Source organism: Podarcis tiliguerta, assembly GCF_965153285.1.
Source record: "Podarcis tiliguerta genome assembly, chromosome: 17".
Lineage (NCBI taxonomy): Eukaryota > Metazoa > Chordata > Lepidosauria > Squamata > Lacertidae > Podarcis > Podarcis tiliguerta.
In genome coordinates this window covers 11707252-11728332 of record NC_139550.1, presented here as the reverse complement: position 1 = coordinate 11728332, position 21081 = coordinate 11707252, and the positions used below count along the sequence as shown (strand labels likewise).

General features: G+C 43.5%; 1 protein-coding gene and 1 long non-coding RNA gene across 10 annotated transcripts in view; both read left to right on the top strand.

The window, feature by feature from the left end:
- The window catches only part of LOC310668040, a 1372673-nt gene that overhangs the window by 1275477 nt on the left and 76115 nt on the right, over positions 1–21081 (top strand). The window lies entirely within an intron of this gene.
- The window catches only part of PSD3 (pleckstrin and Sec7 domain containing 3), a 148884-nt gene that overhangs the window by 118700 nt on the left and 9103 nt on the right, over positions 1–21081 (top strand). For all 9 annotated transcript variants that reach the window (XM_083419562.1, XM_083419558.1, XM_083419561.1 and 6 more), the window contains 6 exons: positions 1014–1057; positions 7500–7693; positions 8848–8918; positions 14150–14307; positions 16480–16624; positions 19391–19534. In XM_083419562.1, coding sequence (XP_083275688.1) covers positions 1014–1057; positions 7500–7693; positions 8848–8918; positions 14150–14307; positions 16480–16624; positions 19391–19534 — 756 coding nt within the window. The remainder of the gene's footprint in view (positions 1–1013; positions 1058–7499; positions 7694–8847; positions 8919–14149; positions 14308–16479; positions 16625–19390; positions 19535–21081) is intronic.

Below are 21081 nucleotides of genomic sequence, written 5' to 3'. Positions count from 1 at the left end.
AAAAAGAAGAAGGATTGAGCTCAGGCTGTGTGTTGTGGCTCCAAATGAAAAGCCCCAGGAAAGCCTAGAAGCAAAATTTGGGCTGCTGGTTTCCTAACTCTGTAAACAATCCAGCATTAATCTTGGTCTGTGGCATATCACTGTTCAGGACATTTCTCTTATTTGCAGGACAGAACCCCAAAATTCTATACACATACCGTATTTTTTGCTCTATAAGACTCACCTTTTCCCTCCTAAAAAGTAAGGGGAAATGTGTGTGTGTGTTATGGAGCGAATGCAGGCTGCGCAGCTATCCCAGAAGCCAGAACAGCAAGAGGGATTGCTGCTTTCACTGCGCAGCGATCCCTCTTGCTGTTCTGGCTTCTGAGATTCAGAATATTTTTTTTCTTGTTTTCCTCCTCCAAAAACTAGGTGCGTCTTGTGGTCTGGTGCGTCTTATAGAGCGAAAAATACCGTATATGCCAACAGTTATTCAATCTTCCTTGATCTGAAGGGTCAGCAAATTTTGATTGCCTGGTATTTCTGCTGTCCATCATTGACCCTGCTCTTCCTCCAAAAGGGGAGAGCAAGTTTTCTCAGTGATCCAATGCTGAGCTTTGGGGCCCAGCATAAGCTCCCTCATCCTACCCAGTTCTAGACTTGGCAAGGGGTTGGTGGGGACTTTGACCTTCCTCTATGGCTTTGAGGACCTTGGAAGTCAGTGTGACATCTCAGTGTGACTTTGGAGAGCCTCCAAAGTCAGCGCAAGGTCACAGAGACCATCTGCTGTTCTCTCGACTTGGGTAAAAAGCGAGTGCTCTCAGCAGAATTAAAAAATGGCAAGCCCATTTGTGCCACCCTGCTCTTGAATAATATTTTCATTTGTGCTTGATTTTGCCGTATATGGGTGCTTTCATGATCAAAAGCAGCTTGCTTGTGACATTTAGGTCTTTTTTTCTAAATAAAAAAAATCAGCAGTCTTCTGTGTGCGGTCAAGACGAACCCAGTAATTTCTTCTTCCTTTCCTTTTACAGGCTCTCTACAATTCAATCAAAAACGAGAAGCTTGAGTGGGCAGTGTAAGTATATTGTGCAGAATTAATGAGTTTTAAAAATGACGCCTGTTATGGCATTCCGCTTGATATGCAGGCAGCATATGGAACAGATTCTAGATCTTGCAGAAATCCACCCCAGCAATCCAGGGGAGCAACCCACCAAGTCCTCTTGCATTCATTTGCTGTATAGTCATTATTCATTCAGGAGAGCTAGTACAGTATGCCAATTAAGAGACCAAGCTGCAGTGGACTTGAAAGGTCACAGGTTCAAATCCAGCCCAAGCCACGAACTCATTAGGTGGCCTTAGCCAATCCAAGCGCCTCTCAGCTTCAGTCTTTCCTTCTATTTGCAATGTATGGATAATAATGCTGACAACACCTTACAGTAGTGTTGCAAGGATTACTGAAGTATGTTTTGTGAAGCACTTCAGATAGTGTAAAACAGACATTTGATAGACAGGATTATCTAGTCCAAACCCCTGCAATGCAGAAATATGCACCTGTCCCATACAGGGATCGAACCTGCAACCCTGGCATTATCAGTACCGCACTCTAACCAACTGAGCTATCTTATCTCTATCACACACACACACACACACACACACACACTTTATTTATATATTTATGGTTACCTTTCAATCTTATTTCTAGGACTGTTCCCAGAATAAAACAATGAAAGTGCAAATACAAAACGCTAGTAAACTAAGTCACAGAATCATAAAAGCCACCACTGAGAAGGCCCTGCCCGCCCTGCCCAGTAGCCACCTGCCTCACTCAGCAAAGTCACTTGAAAGAGGCCCTGCTCCAAAGATCTTCATGTACAGCTAGATGCATATGGAGACACGTGGTTCTTCAAGTTCCCCCTCTCCTAAATCATGATGGGCTTTATAGGTTCAAACTTTGGGGAATGGCGTGGCTCAGTGGTAAGAGCATGGATACAAAATGTCCCAGGTTCCAACTCTGGCATCTCCATGTAGGACTGGGAAAGATGTCTGGAAGCCTGGAGACTCACTGCTGGTCGATGTTGTTAGCACTGAGTGAGATGGACCAGTGGTCTGACTTTTTATAAGGCAGTTTCTGATGTTCTTAGACTGCCACTTTCAGTTGAATCTGGAAATGGTTCATAACGCCCATTCCCAGTTGGTAATCTAAGTAGCTTCATACTACACTAAGTGAAGTCTTCAAACTGTCTTCAAAGTAAGCCTCATCTAGCTCATTACAATAATCCTGCCTGTAATGTATATGTAATTTTTGTCTCTCAAAACAAATGCCTTGTACATACACTCAGGGCAGCTTGATGGTTATTGCCTCCTCGACTCCTGCCCTCCCCTTTGCCTAGTCACTTGTGCTCAAGCACTGGAGACGCTTTTTAATTATTGTTGCTTTTTGTTGCCATAGTAATTTAACAGATTTATAGACTGCTTCATAACATAAAGCCCATTGAAGTGGCGCATGAGATAAACAACAAAATAAAATTCAAACACACAACTTCTAAAAGCAAGAAAACAATTTACTGAGAGATACAACTGTGCCACAAAGGACTGGGTCACTTCAGAAAGCCTTCTTAAAGAAAAATGTCTTTAATAGGCATCTAAACATCATGACAGTAGGTGTCTCCTAATTTCCGCTTGTGATTGATTGCAGAGAACTGGAGCTATGACACCGAGAACCTGGTTTCTAGTACAAGATGAGGTCACCTCTGAGGCATAGAGTGCTCTTAAGGAGGCCCAGCAGCGAACGTACAGGAGAAGGCAGTCCGCTAGATACCCTAGTCCCAAGTTGTTTAATGTGTATCCAGAAACCGCAGTGGCCCTTTGTTCCTTCCCTTGAGATTATGCAATTGCTCATGTTACTGGTTGAGGGGGAGATCATTCTGCTGCACTGAGTTTTGTTGTTCCAATGGGAAATGTGTCCTTGATGGATAATTCTTCTTATGGCACAGTTTCAGAGTTTCTACTCTGCCTTACAGATGTGCTGTTTTGATGGTGTTTTATGGGATTTTTTTGAAATAGTGGAGATTGCACATCAGGAAAATGTGCTGATTTGTGCATTTGGACCTTAACTCCCTGGTCCACAGAACACTGGATGAGCTGTCCTCAAAGCTGTAACAAGAGCGCAGGTTGTCAAACCCTTATTATATCCTGAAATCCACATGCCTGCTGTTACTCCGGCTAGCAAAACGAGTTGTTAGCGATGAAAGGCCACTTGTAAGGGTGGAGGACATTTTTATTTGGCTCGGAAACTTCATCTTAGAGAGAGAAATTAAATCCTCAGTTAATCTGTGGCAGCATGAATAAAACACGTGCTTAGTTTTCGGCCTTTTATCTTCCAGGACATTGTGTCAGAACTTGCTGAGCAGAAAACACGTCTCGGGTCAGATTTCTTCCTGTTGGCTTGTTGTCTCGTGTTTGTCTCTTGATTAACTATGGATAGCTTGACAACGAACTGATATCAAAGATAATTAATTGCGGAAGGCCTAATGTACCCCACTTCGGCTGCTTTCAGGAAGCTAACAATTGGAATTCAAAGCCAAGCATGAGGAGTCCAGTGTCTGCCAAGACACTTTAATCATTCCTCTCTGTCATCCCTGCTTGCTTGACTTCCTTATGACGCTGGTGCTTTCTGTAGTGAGAGAGAATCATGGCTGTTGTGTGAAGGCTGTGGCAGAACAGAGGATGTCAGTTTAAATGCAGCCGTGCCCATTTTGATGTTGGTAAGACGGCTGCTTTTATGGAGCCAGCTATTGCTGCTCTAAGAGCTTTCAAGTTCCACCAACTGCAGTGGAACATCTGCAGGCTCTATTCCTGCACTGATGGTGGTTTGCGGGATGAAAGATGCCATAATTACCCCTTCAGTATTACTGAGCCCTTTGCACTCCCATGACAGTAGCAGTCACTATCAAATTGCTCCTGATGATAATGGAAGTTAATTATTATTATGTATTATTATTTATACAGTCCCATTAGTGTACAGTTACAAAGAGGGAAAAATAGGCAAGACCCTCACTTCAAGGAGCATCCAATTTAAAGCAAAGGGGGGGGGCAGGCAGGGTGGGAATGAGAGGGATGAGAGGCAGGGATGACTTTTGGGATAGGGGAATGTGGGCAAGTGCAGTTATATTGGTACCTAAAAGCAGACCGTTGGAGTAGCTGTGGTCTTTCAGGATTTTCATTTAAATCAGCTGCTGCTTTTGACATCATGTGGTTTCATCACTGTTGAAATCAGCTGCCAGCCTCCACTGTCTGAACTCTGCCTTCTATCCTGTCCTTCATTTAACCTTCATCCATGTACTTAAGAGTGGCCACAAGAGCTTACCTCCCTTCTCCTCTTTCTTCTTCTCTACTGACGGAGAAAGCCGTTTCCCTCTCAGTGGCACTTCCAAGAGTACCCAGTTTTCTAGGGCCATCTTGCTTGTGATAGCATCAAGGAGTAGAAACCAGCCAATTTAGGACACATGTGTCATCGTGGAGCCTCTGCCCTGAATAACCAGGGAAGGTGGAGAAGTGAGAAGGCAAATGACCAGGATTGGGGGGGGGGGCAGGGTGTAGCAGAGGATGACAGAGGGTGGGTAGAACTCTGTGTTCTTTTAACTATACTGTTTTAGAACAGTGCAGTTTAGATTGCAGTTCCTTTGCCAAGAGCTCCCTTGTTGGGCAAATCCCTCCGTAATGGAGAGGAAGCCTCTCCCCTACTACCTTAGTGAAACTCATACCTCTCAGGCTTGGACATGGGCTTTGCAGGTTCATAATGTTCATCACAAATAAGAGGTGAGTGCATTTGGACCTTAATTCCAAACTCCAAATTATTTTCCAGCTCTGGAGCCAAAGAATTTTGGGCCAGAGAAGAATCTCTGCCAGAAAACAATTATTTGGGGCTGGAGCACTGGAACACAAGATTTAGAAGGCCTTTGGGAAATGTAGTTTTCTCAGTGGCTACTGACATCTACAGAATCAGACTTCTAGGACTAGAACTTGTTTTGAGAGTGCCCTGCAGCTCAGTGGTTGGGCAGATCCTTTGCATGAAGAATGCTTCCAACATCTTTGTCTAAAATGGTCTTGGCACTAGATTAACAGGAAAGACCTCTTTGAAGAGCCACTACCAGTCAGGATAGACAGTGCTGAAGCAGATGGCCAAGTGACCAAAGTTAAATGAGGTAGCTTTTTACTTTCATAGAATCATGGAAGCTTGGAGTTGGAAGGGACCCTGAGGATCATCTAGTCCAACCCCCTGCAATGCAGGAATATGTAGCTGTCCCTTTTGGGGATTGAACCTGTGACTTTGGCGTTATCAGCAGCACACTCTAACCAACTGAGCTATCCAACCTGTTTGATCAGCAAGCATATTCTGTACAGTCTACACCACCCGAACTCCTGACATTATACAGGTACTCCACACTTGACAAGGACACTTGCGAAATTACTTGGTTCTGTTTGGAGTAATTTATAAACATCTTAACATTTAGAGGGTAGAATTGCTTTTCTTGATTAGGGCCAAGGGGCTTGGGGAAAACTCGAAATAAGTGACGGCTGCTGTGTTTTTTATCTACGGTTAGGAAGCAAAGGAGATATTGCAGAGGACTGAGTTATCGTCCATCTATGTCAGACTCCTTAAGATGACAGAATTTCCACCAGGAAAGATGTATTCAAAGGGTTCATTTTATAGTTTAGTTAGCAGTTCTGTTAATTGAGACCTGGGCTGTGACTGATTTCAGCACAGAGAGAAAGACAGAATACATGTATGGCTTTTCTACAGCCGTGACAACAAACCTATCCCAGATCCAGACTCTCCTACCAAGAAGGCGTCCAGGTTGTAGACCTGAGAAAGGCCTTTCTTTCTGTCTGACCTTAGTGAGTTGCTGTCATCTGGAGCAAACTACATTGGGCTAGACAGACTCTGTATGGTGCAGCATTCATTAAAATGACTGTGGCCTCTCTCCACTGGTGCTCCAAAGTGAGCCCTGTGCCCTGTGGGAAACATTGTGCTGTGCTGCTATGGGTGCAGCAGATGGCTCTTACATTTTAGATCAAATAACAGCCCTCGCTCCCCTTAGTTGATGTCACTCCAGTAGTATTGGAACAGAATGAACTAGTGCATTGCTGATGAAACAGAGGGGGAGAACTTGTTGACAGTCAGTTGGACAAGAGGCGTTCTCTGTCTAACCGCTCTTGTTCTGTGCTTTAAACCAGAATCTTGAAGTTGTTTGCTGCAGTCATTATTTGCAAGATTAAACCGAGTCAATAAGTCCTTGGTCAAAAATGCATGATACACAGAGAGCTGCTGCCCCTGGTTAGCACGCCAACATTTTGCCGTTTTTAAAAAATGTTATGTCATAGTTCATACATTTTTTAAAAAACCTGGAATCCTACATGCCTTTACAACCACATTCTACCTTCTGTACCTTCATAATCTTTACACTCAAGCGAGAGACATCTTCTTAACAACACCAAATCTGGCAATTTTTTTTTACAACAGTGGCATATAGCAGTGATGATGAGGATGATAGTTTACCACCTTTATCTTCTAAGGATCTCAAGGTGGTGTATATGGTCATCCCCCCAATGTCGTCCTCACTACAACCCTGTGAAGTAGGTTAAGCTAAGAGATGGTGACTGGCCCAGGGTCATGCAGTGAGTTCCATGGCTGAGTGGGAATTCGAACCCTGCTCTCCCAGGTCCTAGTCCAACACTCTTAACCATTACGTCACACTGGCTCTAGTTACATGCCTTACATAGTTAATGCTCTCTTGGGGTAGAAATGTTGATACCAGCGAATTAAAACATGCAGCCCCAGGGGAATGGTGCAGAGGTTTTGGTTCTGATTCATATCTCTAAATATAAATATATGAGCCATCCTGCTGAAACTAATAAGATTTCTTGCAGGTTTAAAATTAGGTGTATGTTAGAAGTACTGCAGTTTGTTTTAGACCACAGCGCCTAACATGAAGGAAGTGTCTTTCCACTTACTTGGTAGGCTGAGGTGATAAAAAAAAGTGTTCCTCTCCTTAATCTGATTTAAAAAAGATAAAGATTGCATTGGGCTCGCCAACTGAATTTAGGTGTGTGTATGTATGTATGTAGAGACGCGGGTGGCGCTGTGGGTTAAACCACAGAGCCTAGGACTTGCCGATCAGAAGGTTGGCGGTTCGAATCCCCGTGACAGGGTGAGCTCTCGTTCGGTCCCAGCTCCTGCCAACCTAGCAGTTCAAAAGCACGTCAAAGTGCAAGAAGATAAATAGGTACCGCTCCGGTGGGAAGGTAAACGGCATTTCCGTGCGCTGCTCTGGTTCTCCAGAAGCGGCTTAGTCATGCTGGCCACATGACCCGGAAGCTGTACGCCGGCTCCCTCGGCCAATAAAGCGAGATGAGTGCCGCAACCCCAGAGTCGGCCATGACTGGTCCTAATGATTAGGGGTCCCTTTACCTTTACTATGTATGTATGTGTTGTTGTTTTTCCAAATTCGCTTTAGAGATGATGAAGAAAAGAAAAAATCCCCCTCGGATGGTACTGACGAGAAGGATAATGGAACTCAGTCGAAGTCTGGCAACCGCATAGGCAACTCTGGTAACCCTTTCCTGGACATTCCTCACGACCCCAATGCTGCTGTATACAAAACTGGATTCCTGGCACGTAAAATCCACGCTGATATGGATGGGAAGAAGAGTGAGTGCATTTCAATGAGAACTGTTTTCTCTACATGCTGCAATGGAGAAGGGGGGGGGGAGGGGATGAAATGACCGGAAGGCTACATGGGTGCAGCTGCCCAGTCCAACTCACTTGCCCCCACAGCTGCATGGGAATGGAAGTAAAGGGTGCCGGCAGATGAGTCCAGGGTTTCAGAGCAGCCTTTGCACCTTGCAAGCTGGAAGGAGAACCGAAGGAATGTTCACACTGTACTAATCTACGTGAAGCTTACCAAGGAGGGAGCCCCCAGATGCTCAGAGCATTCTGTAAGCAAGGCCTTGTACAAGGAGGAGGTGGGAGGGTTAGTGTAGGGCTCCAGCCCTTTCCTCTCTGACTGAATATTTTTGCTGTTTCACCAGAGCTCTCCATTTCTCACCTGGCTATTTCTCTTGCACCCGACAAGCTGTAAGAAAACCCCCTTCCCCTCTCCCTTCTTCACCAGGGCTTTCTTGAAGGGGAGGCCGATCACTTCCTATACCTAGGATGGCTTCCCCTGCTTAGGGCTGGCTCCTTACTTCAACCCTAGTCCCTCACATATTCCAGCCCAGGCTACACCAAGCATGAGAGACACAACGAATGGCTTTCTCGGCACCCATTTTCATACCCTCCACCAAACTGAAGGCCTTTCTGTCACTGTCTTGGAGGAAGTTGCTTCAGTGAAAATAGGGCTGGTATATCAATAAGTAGCTGGTAGAATCACGAGTTTAACAGCAATGTTTCTTCCAAGGATGTATTCAGAGGGCCTTCTCGGTAGTGGCACCTGCCCTGTGGAGCGCCCTCCCATCAGATGTCAAGGAAATAAGCAACTATCCTTCTTTTAAAAGACATCTCAAGGCAGCCCTGTTTAAGGAAGTTTTTAATGTTTAATGCTGTACTGTGTTTTTAATATTCAATTGGGAGCTGCCCAGAGTGGCTGGGGAAACCCAACCAGATGGGCGGGGTATAAATAAATTATTATTATTATTATTATTATTATTATTATTATTATTAACAAGACATATGCACTGTTGCTTATTTCTGTTCCTGCCCCCATATTAAACAAGGGGTAGATCCTGAACAGAGCACGATCTTGATTTATATTACCAATGGTTACTTATGCATATATATTTTTTGTCCATGTTCTACTTTGACAGCTCCACGAGGGAAGAGGGGATGGAAAGCCTTTTATGCTGTCCTTAAAGGAACTGTGCTTTATTTGCAAAAGGTAAGAGGTTCCCTGTCCAATACACTCCCTTGAACTCCTTGTTGGATGAAGAATAAAGGAGAGACGTTTCACCCTGTCTTCTTGCTTCGTTGGCTTGTGTGTATGTGCTATGCCCACAAGCCAAGTGAATGATGGATAGTATGGTCTGCAATTACTTCACCTCTCTGAGGCGCTTTAGATGCTGATTCAAGGGAGCAGAAGCAGGTGTACGTCATCTCCACATACTTGGGCAGGAGCGGGAAACCTGTGGCCCTCCAGATGTTGCTGGTCTATGAATCCCATCACTCCTGTCCACTGGCCATGCTAGCTGGGTCTGATGGGAGTTGGAGTCTAACAATAATTGGGAGGGCCAGAGGCTCCCCCATATCAGCTACTCTAAAATGAGTCTGCATTTTAAATTGCATTTTAACCTGTATTTTAAATTGGTTCCCCCCTGCTCTCTTTTTCCCCTATTATGTTTTTACTGTGATTTTATTGGTGTTAGCTGCCCTGAGCCAGGCTCTGGACGGGGAGGGCAGGGCATAAATAATTTTTTTATTATTACTATTATCCCTGCATGAAGGTCTTCTGTGAAGTCAGGGGTGAAGATGAAGGAGCACATATTGTCTCCCCAACTCCCCCAGAGATACTTAAAACTTTCACAAGTTTGGGAAATTCTTCCTCTTTCCCTATCACTGCATGTGAAACCTGGAAGCGCAGGGTACTCAAAAGAGTGATGCATGTGAAGTCACAAACATTTCCTCTTTGCTTGTTTCCTTGAAATACCCAGAACACCAAAGTTTTGCCATGAAATAGACACTATGTAATTAGCAAGTGCCAAATGTTTTCACATCTGAAGGAAATTTATGGAGACTGAGGCAGAGATAGAAGGTTACAGGAAACATTTTCTCCCATTATAGATGATAATCCTATCCCTGTTTACAATTAAAAACGAACAGATGGTACTCAGGTTTCTTTGTTTCTTTTTTTTTATCCCAACTTTCCCAGCAACCGCATTTCATTCTAAGACAGAGAGATGAGCTCCTTTTCTTTTTGATATGTGTGTTAGCTAATCCCAAATTCAGCCATTACAAAAGCAATTTTTCAAAAACTGATTTGAAAAATGGAGGATTTTAGCCGACAAGGCAATTGCAGGATTAATTTTTGAAGGAGAGGTCTTTAAGGACATGAATGAAAAGGCACGTGCGGCTTTGAAAAATTACCGAGTGTGTCGGAGTTTGCTTCACTTTTGTCATGGCCACTCGACTGCTCTTTGATCTCTTTGGGGTTTTGTTTTTTTTAAAGATAATGTTGTGCAGATGGGCAAATTGCTTACATTTTTTTTTTTTAAATGGTGGTCCGTCTTCAAGGGAGGGTGCCCAGCCATGGAAAATGAGCCAATAACTGGAACATTTTTGAAGGATTATCGCTTGCAACACAGGAACCTGCCAGACTGAGTGAGACAATTGGTTTGTCGATGGATCGAAACCATCCTCTGCTACCAAACTCCACAGTATTGTCAACATTGATTGGCAGCGGCTGCACAGGCAGGAGATATTCTCAGGCTCACCTGGAGATGCTGGAGATTGAACTTGAGATCTTCTGCATGTAAGGCAGGTGTTCTACCAGCGAGCTATGACCCTTCCCAGATATTAATGGAGGAACCCAAGGATAGCTCAGTTGGTTAGAACATGGTGCTGATAACACCAAGGTTGCAGGTACGAACCCCGTAAGGGACAGCTGCATGTTCCTGCATTACAGGCGGTTGGGCTGGATGATCCTCAGGGTATCTTCCAACTCTGTGATTCTATGATAGCATAAGCTTTAGGTAAGTTTTGATAATACAAGGCCCAACTGGTGAACTTCTAGACTGGGAAGAAGCTTGAATTCAGGTTTCCCTGTCTGATACAGTATCCACTACAAGTTGACACGTTAACTTCATGGCACTGGGATCACTTTAGTGTGGTTTCTTCTCACTTCTGTGAGAGTAACATGAGAAGCTCTGAGCCGCTGCCACTCCTGGTAACTGGAACAACGTGGTTGTGGAAGGGGAGCTGCAGTATGGGACCTTTCCATTAGGGCCAGGGCTTCTGACATAGCTTTTGCTGCAGTGACTCTCACAACATGAAGGTAATGTGAGAGGAGCCCTAAGAGGAAAAGAATTTGCAGTCTTAACAGGAATGAAAGTAGCTTCAACTGTGGACTTTTTTTCTAGCAAACATCTCAAGCTTCAACTCCTTTTTCAACGTGATAGCTACAGAAAGGCATCACTTTTCCACCATCTTGCTTTATGACCTTGACTCAGCCAGTTCACCTCTGGATGCCTCTGCTTTCCCTCTCAGTATTTTTTAAAAAAGAAATGCCTTGATTCATCTCTGCTTCTGTAGCCTGAAGATTGTATCGGCCACAGCTTAGTCACTGAATGCCAGAGATTCCCGTTTCTGAAACGGAAAAGAAAAGAAACATGGTAAAAGTGGAGAAGAGGAATCTACACAACCCACAGAACAAACATGCAAAGTCATAGCCTTCAAATGCCATGTTTAATGCCACAGGGCTTGTTTTGAAATATAATTTCTCAGTGGGGGATAATGGAAAATCGAAGAAGTAAGCTGTGAAGAGGAACGAGACACAGAAATTGTGTGACGGGGCATCCAGGGTTCTTTGCAATGAAGCTGAAGGTAGAAGATACGTAAGGGGCAAGCTTGAACAATTCTGGGAACTGCCAGCTTTTTGGTCAGAGCTAACATTGTAGGACAGCGACTCACAAAGCACTGGTACAAATACCATAAAATGAAGTCCAGGAAATGCTTACAGGACAATGGCTAAGCATCTGGAAGAGCTTAGGGAGGCAGGGAATGAGTCTATTGTTTTTTGGCAACTTGCTTATTGGAACTAGCAACATCCAGATTTTTCTCCTGAAAGCATTAAGTGGCATAGATTGGGGCAGGCTGAAACTGCCTGCAGTTCCTAAACAACTTAGCAACAAATGTCCCATGGGTTCAGGAGTGGAGCAAATATATCAATATACATAAGAATGCATAAAGTTCCATCACTTGTGTGGTTAACAGATGACGCAGAATGTGGTTGCGCAGATAGGAATAGGCTTGGTTCTCAATGGCTGGGGCCTGTTCATGACAAAGAGTGCAGGAGAGTGCTGTTCTTATTACCTTTATATTTCGCCTTTCTCCCAAATGAGCGCAGGTGGGTATGCTAAACAAGTCCATGGGATTGCAGTCCAAGGCTCTAATCCTATGTACACTTATTTGGAATAGGCCCTGTAATAGACAGTGGTATTTATGTCTGAGTAAACGCCTCTTATAAAACTCTAGGGAAACACCGGATCCATGGGAACAAAGGACCAGTGAAGTCCCTGAGATTGATTGCTCAAGCTCCCAGACCCAAAGGAGCCGCTGCCTAAACAGAAAGATTTTATTCATTGCCAGACATACCCCCATCTCTTTTCTTGATCTTTTCTGTTGATGTCAAAAACTTTCCTCCTCCAACCTTCATTGTGAAACGTGAATTGGAATCATTTACTACTAAAATTGTAGATCTGTTAATAGCAGAAGCAATGTCAGTAAAAAAAACCAACCGTGGTGTCATGTCCATTGTCAACAGCAGGTGACAGATTATATAGACTAATAAGACTTAGAGGAGGACAGAACTCATGTACCAATGACAGTTTTATAGAAGAGTGGATTTCAGCAAGAGCAGATTCTCTTGTAGGGTTGGGAGAAAATGGCCCTGCTGAAATTCTCTTTTTTACGCAACTATTAAAAGGCACAGCAGCTTCTCCTCTGTTTCCTGAGCTGTGTTTTTGCCTTGCCATACTATTGTTAACAAGCACACAGGCACAGATCCACTCACTTGATTTCTATAGCATTGTTTCCCATCCTAAAAAACATACTTTGACTTCCAGTTAGCCATCCTATATAGGATACATAGCATATTAGTCAAAACCCATCTCCTGAACACGGAAGAATCTTTGATTTACCTTTCTTAATATGCTGGCCGCAGGCTGTTCTACGGTAAATTTGCTATGGATCAGTACTGAGCTGAAATTGATTTAATGAAGAGCTGACCTGTAATGTCTGTCTGCTGAAGACACATTATGTAACCAGTGTGGACGCTACTGGAAGTTGTTTTTATGACATTTTTCCCTTAATAATGTTAAAAACACAAGCAGCACCCAGCAATGTACTTTGGAGATGTCATATAAGCAAAGCATTCACTGCTGGGGATGGGAAATGGAAACCACAGTGGCAGATCAGGGGATCTTGCTACGGAGCAGCCTTCTGCTGTGTAAATGTGGGATTATTTTTTTACTCATCAAGAGTTTTCAAAAGTAGACGGCCAGATCCAACAGTGATTAAGCCCTTCAGAACACAAGACAATCCAAACTTGTGCTATGGTAGGATCTCTCAATCTCTCTCTCTGTGTGTTTCATAGAGAAACTCCTTCTTGAACATTGCACATCACTCTAGCAGATGATAGGCAACGGTGTCTTGTACATTAAGAAAATTGTAATTGGGAAAATATTAGGAGATTATAATGTGGAAGTAGAGCTTACGTTTTGCTTGCAGAAGGATCCAAGTTCAAATCCTGGCATCTCCAGTTAAAGATTAAAAAGGTAAAGGGACCCCTGACCATTAGGTCCAGTCGTGGCCGACTCTGGGGTTGTGGCGCTCATCTCGCTTTATTGGCCAAGGGAGCCGGCGTACAGCTTCCGGGTCATGTGGCCAGCATGACTAAGCCACTTCTGGCGAACCAGAGCAGCACATGGAAACACCGTTTACCTTCCCGCCAGAGCGGTACCTATTTATCTACTTGCACTTTGACATGCTTTCGAACTGCTAGGTGGGCAGGAAGTTAAAGATTATTAGGTTGCAAATGCTTGTTTTGAATCTGAAATGCTAAAAAAAAAATACCCCAAACATTTAAATAGCAGCATTTTTGTTTTTAAATAAATTAATCCTATGCAGATTTACTCCAAAGAAAGTCCCAAAGAGTTCAACAGTGCTTACCCCCAATTGTTTACATGGGATTGCAGTCTTAAGTCTCAGTGCAGTGGGATTTATCTCTGAGTAAACATACACAGGGTTGTAGCTGCATATGGGTTTGTTGGTTTTTTTGCCAAGTTAGATGACTCTTTTAAATACACTTTTGTTTATTGCCTTCTTTTGGAATGTAATCAGGCTTTAAAAACACCGGCACTATATAATGATTTGTACTCTTAATTTGGGCTTCTGCAGGATGAATACAAACCAGATAAAGCTTTATCAGAGGAAGATCTTAAGAATGCAGTCAGCGTGCACCATGCATTAGCATCGAAGGCGACAGACTATGAGAAGAAGCCAAATGTTCTGAAGCTCAAGACAGCTGACTGGAGGGTCCTGCTTTTCCAAGCCCAGTAGGTTCCCTTTTGGTTCCTTTAGGGATTCAAGCAAAATATGCTCACAGTCAAGGGTGGTGTGTCTTCTCACACTGGATTTAAAAAAATAAATGAATTATTCTTGAATATAAGTTAGTATGACAATGAAAAGACAATGAAAAGAGTCCATACTGTAGCTCTGTAACTCAAACTAGTTTTGAGCCAGCAAGCTAAGTGTATCACAGGATAAGCTCTCCATCTTTTTATTCTTATTGCTTGTGGAATATTTTTTTTATTTGCATGGCAGAATAGTTGCTTGTAGCTGAGAGTAGAGTATGCCAGGAAAGGGGAGAAAAGAGCCAGGCTTCTTCCAGCTCATCAAACCCCTCCTGTTCCATCAATCACTCATCAGCCTGACAGCTGGTGCAGTTTAGTATCAGTTCAAATTCCAGTAACACAGCTGTGATTCCTTATTTGAACTTGCGTGAAGGCATAGACCTGGTGTGCAGCACCCCAACCCTGTTCAGATGTGGCAGCAGATCCTATTTTGACTCTGATGCTACTGATTGGATAATCAATGGAGCCACAAGGCAGAGGTGGGGTTGGGGTCACTAAAACTCCTAAACGTTCCATTTTCCTCACTGGAAATCCATTCTTCGTTCGGTGTCTGTACTTGGTTTGGGCACTGCTATGAATTCAGTTGCTATGCCACCCACCTTCTGCTTAATAGACTGAGGTTTTTAAAAAAATATTAATATTTTTATTGAAAGAATTTCAGTTTTAAAGAAATAATGTGGTACAAATGAAAAAAGGGAAAGGGGGGTGAGAACAAAGATGCATATAAAAGAGAAAGAGAGAAAACAATGATAGCTGAGGTGACAGAGATAGTACTAAGCTTGACTACACCCTCCAAACCAAACATGATTATCACCAAACGAAGGAAGTTAATGCCCAAATAGAGCTTTAGTCATTTTTCTGGAATAGGGAGTCCAGTCAAAAAGCAGTAGAAAACTGATGGTGTTTTGTTTTGTTTTGTTTTGGCCAAAACCAAGGCATCATCTCCATGCTGTTATATTTTGAATAGTAAAGAAACATTTACAACCCAATACCCGAGGTGGTATTGAGGAACAATCTGGCTGGAATTATCCTTGGCCCTTGCTGGTCACAATTGCTTGTGAGCTTTGGGGTTTTGTTTTGTTTTTACTCTTGAGGAAGCTGGCAAGGATCTGGTGGAGTGCAGCCAACCACTAACATTCTTGTCATTTCCCCCCATGGAAGTTTCAAGCCAGCATAAGAAACTATAACCAAGCCTTTGGCTGATTATCATTCTGTGGTATTTTAGATGTGCTTGTGGGGTGTGCATGTGGGTGGGTGTTTTGTTATGTATTTTGTGTTCTCGTTTCGTATTTTTATGTTGAGAAACCACCCTGTGATCTTCGGTTGCAAATTCAATAAATAAATAAACTGGAGGCAATAAATACTTCACTGAGAGAGAAACCTGCCTTGTCGCAATGAACGAAGCGATGAGTAGACTGCAGTTGAAAACCATCACTGAAATCATTTAATATTGCAACCTATAGATACGTCTCTCTATTGTGCCATTCTTTGGGAAGGTGATTGAATGTGCAACAGTGTCCAGCTGTAGGCAATCCCAGATGAGCAGATTATCTAGCCCCTTATCCTTCTGGTTTCCTGGGGACTGTTTATGGGCTTCCTACTGGTCTGGTGGATGACTTCTGCTGGGAGAATTAAAGAACGAGTGCCATTCTGTTTAATTATCCGAGATGAATTGATTGTGGTACCCTTCTGGATAGCTTTTGTGGTTTGGGAACACTGCCATGCAGTAATGATCCCTGAAGAGGCTAGACTGCTGCAGCTCCTCTTCTCCCATGGCTCTGTCCCTTTCCAGGTTAAATATTTCAGCTGCATTTGAAGCTTAGTGATAAAGCACCAAGTATTAAGACAAGGTAAACATTTCACCTATTAGGTGAAGGGGGGCTTCTGGGCTTAGACCAACCTGTAGCAAAGGATGGAGAAAGAAGCAGGTGGAATCTTCCAAGCTGTGCAGTCAGTGCCCACTGTCCAGTATTGAGATGCTGAAGTAGGAAATATGATTCAGAGCGGCAGTTCCTTTTAGGGCAGAACAGATGCTGGAGAGAAAGCAAAACAGACAAGCTCCCAGACTGACTGAACTTTTGCTCTCTTCCGCAGGAGCCCGGAAGAAATGGAGTTGTGGATCAACAAGATCAATTCTGTGGCAGCCGTTTTTTCTGCCCCACCATTTCCAGCTGCTATTGGATCCCAGAAGAAGTTTAGCCGCCCACTGTTACCTGCTTCCACAACCAAATTGTCTCAGGTGATTAATATACAACCCTAAGTGTATTTCAAGTGTGCATCTAATGAGCCACCGTGTAAAGTAAGGCCACAGAAAGCTCCCACCCCCGCCCTCCGTTTGCAAAGAGCAAACCATTGATAGGGCAGGTGCTTGAATTTAGGGAAGGGAGGGTGCTTGTAAGTGTTAATCCCCCTGTTTGAGGACATTTTTCAGATTAGTCCAGACCCATGTGAGCTGAAGCAAAACGCTGTAGCAAAGGGGAGCAGAGCCTGAAGTAGGAGGGTGCTCAGGCTTCCATGAAGTTGAAATGATGCTCTTGAGCATGCCTGAAACATTGGACACTTTTGGGGATGGGTATAAATATTTCAAGTAATAACCAGTAAAATGTTGTTGCACAATCGGTTGGAATATATAGAGGGGAGGGCAAGAGAGGCACTGCCTGCAGCATTCTGCATTCAATACCTTTGTTAGTCTTGAGCACCCATTGCTAGGGGAGAAGGCAGGTTTTGCCCTCATAGTGACTTAACTTGTACAGGAGGAAGTTTAGGAGTTTACTTGGAAACAGAGTTTGGCTGGAGGCAAAAGTCTTTGCTTGCTCTGCTGGACCCAGCCTCCTTCCAGCCTTTGAGAATCAATCATGTTTTGATCTGGCCCTACCATATCATCTGCAGAACTTCCTTAATTCTGTTAAATTGTGACAAGAGTGCTGAGACTGATATTTAGACAGAGGCACTTCCAGACAACCTGTTTATTGTGTGTTCATCCGTATATCATGACAATGGCTATATAATGAGCATACATTCTCAGTTGTTTGCAGGGTAGTTAGATGATGTGGCATCAAAGCAAGTTTTATCCCACACTTTCCAGTTCTTTCTTCTGCCACTTTCCTTACAGCAAAAAGTGCAATCTTTTGGGGAAGCAGATTTGTTTCACAAATCATTGTGCAACCTGAATTTGCTAGTACATGATGGACTCCTACCCCAAAATAGCCACTGTCCAGAAGCACACAAACAGACAGAGCCACTTTTGTGGCCAGGTCTCTTGCTCACTTGTTCTTTCTCTTCCTTGCTGCTATGAACTGGGCCTGCAATATTATTTTACCCTGTATTAAATCCCAGGTTAGCTTACAGATTTTGATTATTTTTTTATTTGCCACAGTACGGAAACTGGTGTCTGGCTGCATAATTTCCTGTTTCAGCTACCCATTCAGGAAAGTAGGGCCTTGCGTGTTGGTAGAAAGAAGAGAAGGAGAAGTGAAAGGACAGGAGCTGTTTTAAGCCAAAAGGCAGGGACAAAAAGTGTTATGCTATCCAATGAGATAAATTCAGGCATAATCTGAGAACCGTCTGCTTTTATCTGTGAGATAGAGAACTTGCCAGTAGGCTCCTGCGTATACTGCAGAGGATGAAATGTGTACTGTCAACTCTGCCTGGCTGCTGTATTAGAAGTTGCTGCTCATATCAAGATGTGACTACACATAGAGGCTCTGTTTATGTACCCAAGATCCAGAATGGAGTAGATAAGGGAGGGAGGGAGGGAGGGAGGGTGGGAGGACAAGCAACTGCTTAGGGCCCTAATCCAGATCAGGACCATGGCATGTGGGGAGAGCAGGATCTGCCTATTTCCCTGCACAATTTTTCTCCATGAAACCCCCACCTGCTTATTTGTCCCTAAAGATGCCATTTTCTGCAACAGGGGAAAATAGCACCTTGAAGGGTGGTGGGGTGTTTTTTCAGGGGAAATAGTGCATGAGATGCCAGATCAACACCCCTCCAGTTGCTATCTCTCTTCCTTTTTGTTTGCTATTTCTTTTAAAGAAGCTCAGGATAGAGGGTTCTGTGGTAAACATGTAGTCCAGCCTGGGTCACCATTTTTACTGTAGTGACCCAGTTCAGACATTTAATCTCCCAGTTCCCCAGTGCACTGTGGGCTCCTCCCTCCCCCCCCCCCCGCTCATTGTATGTGACTTGCCTCCTCCATGGTTTACCATAACAGTAGTTATGCAGAATTGAGCAAGCTTTAATTATCATTAACCAGAAATAGCTTTGAAATCTTGCTTGGATAGGTTTATAGACCATAATTTTGAGCAGTCCTCGTTTGTTCTGACCTTAATTGGTCCTGAACGAGAGGCATAATAGTTGTGTTTGCATGCAATGCTAACACGTGGTTTAGTGCAAGCATCCCCAAACTCAGCCCTCCAGATGTTTTGGGACTACAGCTCCCATCATCCCTAGCTAGCAGGACCAGTGGTCAGTGATGGTGGGAGTTGTAGTCCCAAAACATCCGGAGGGCCGAGTTTGGGGGTGCCTGGTTTAGTACTACATGGGCAAGTTGTACCAACTACTGGGCTCATGCATTCCCCCTTCTCCCAGCATTGTCACAAGAAAAAGATAAGCAGCTTTGAGTTTTGATTACCTGCCATTTAGCGGTCTGAACCATAGAATGTGCTTAAATTTTACTAAAGTTTGTTGGAAAAAGCCAACTTCATAGCAGTTCATTAGCCACTGTTGTCTGAGTTTGGACATCAAGATAAGCTGCAGTTCATCTAAAATAGAAATGAAGTATAAATAAATGAGCATCCAGTAGATACAGCTACCTGACCAGGTTTCTTGACTGACCCTCCAGAAAGTTATTCGTTGGTAACATTTCTCTGTATTTGTGTTACCTGGTTCAAAACAGCCCCTAGCAATATATTATGATACCCGTAGTTCATATTCTTGTCCCTTTCCTTTACATTTTCTAAATATACTAGAGGTTCGATGTGACATATACTATTGTGTCCTGCAGGATGATCAGCTGAAATCACATGAAAGTAAACTGAAGCAAATCTCCACTGAACTAGCTGAGCATCGTTCCTACCCACCAGATAAGAAACTTAAAGGCAAGGAAGTGGAGGACTACAAACTGAAAGATCATTATCTGGAATTTGAGGTATGTGCGTGTCAGCCATGTCAGAGCACCGTTACAAAGATAGCCACTGCAGAAACAGTGGAAATTATCCCGTTTCATAGGATAATTAATAGTGGGTTGGCATTTAAATACGTGTTTCAAAGCAAAATTGCAGAATGTCATGTCGTGTGGGCAGTAGCCAGATACAAACGTTAGTAGTTCAAAGTATCTGGATGTATGTGGAATCCAGCAAAAGTGAGAACCATAAATGCTAAATAGAAAAGTAAACTTGAAGGGAGAAGTAGCTTTGTGAGCTGAGTCCTCTTCCTCTGCCTGCTGGCTTAAAGGCTGTAAGGGCAGGTACGTATTCAGAAGAGAAACTCCTTCGGTGCAGAGTCCTCAGCTGACCTAGAAGGATCAGTTGAGGATAGGGGGTTGTTGCTTGTGTTGTTTGTTGTGCATGTGGGTGAGAGTGGGGTTGTCACACGGACCACTGCCACACAACTTCTTTAGGGTTAGCTGAGGGTGAATGCATTGTTTGAGCCAAGAAAAAAATCCACATTTGTTGCAAAGCATTCTGGGGCATGTTCTGGGTCTTGTTGATCGCCTCGTGTCAACTGAGGGTGCACTGTCAAGCACTGACTCCCGCTGTTGGTTGCGTGAGAAGATAAACAGATGAGCGAGCTGTCTTTCAGGAAAGCTTCTCTGCCTTCGGTGCTTTTCTAATTGAAAGACATTTATAAGTTTCCCAAGAGCCCTGTAGATTGGGGTGGGGGGGTCGGGGGAGGCGAGAAAGCTCCCACAACTTTTTGACTGACAGCAGCGCAGGCAGAAAAACACCAGGACTTTAGAATTACTGTATGATGACCCAGCATCTGTAGCCCCGTTTCCTCTTATTACAGCTCTCTGGCGTATGCATTATCTGATGAAAAATGAATCAGCCCAGAGCACTATCAGCATTCATCTCACAAGTTCCCTTATTTGTGAGTGACATGCTTTAGCTATTTAATTTATTTGTCTCCTCACTGCTGGTGGAAGTATAGATACCAAGTGTATGGCTGTCTTTCTTCATTTAATTTTAAAGTGGATTTTTCTTGCGATCTTTTTCTGCATGAATCTATCTCTTCAAAAGCTCTTTGGAAAGGCCATTCATAGCCATCTTTTTTCCTCTCTCTCTCGCCTCCCCTTTCATAAAGGCCTTGAAGTCCTCTTGCATTTGAATAATAATGATTACCTGAATTTTGTTTTTTGAATTAAGAGTGTGTGCATTTCCCCCCTCATTGTGGCATGCAAATAACTTGACAATCGGTTTTTCTCCCCTTTGAAAACCGTGTGGGCAACTGGTGGAACTTCATCAACATTTGCACTGATTCATTGGAGACGGGTCAGAAGACGGCATTGTTAAATAAAATTATTCTGGAAGGCCAGAGTGTGCATTTTGCAACTCTTAAAAGCCTTTTTCTGAATCCCAGCTAATCACTAGTTATTTGAGTTAATCACAGAGCCATTGTATGAGGTTGCAGATAGAACTGCCCTACAACAGAGGGCTGCGTGCTGTTCTAGACAGCGAATAAATTCAGCAGTTTGCT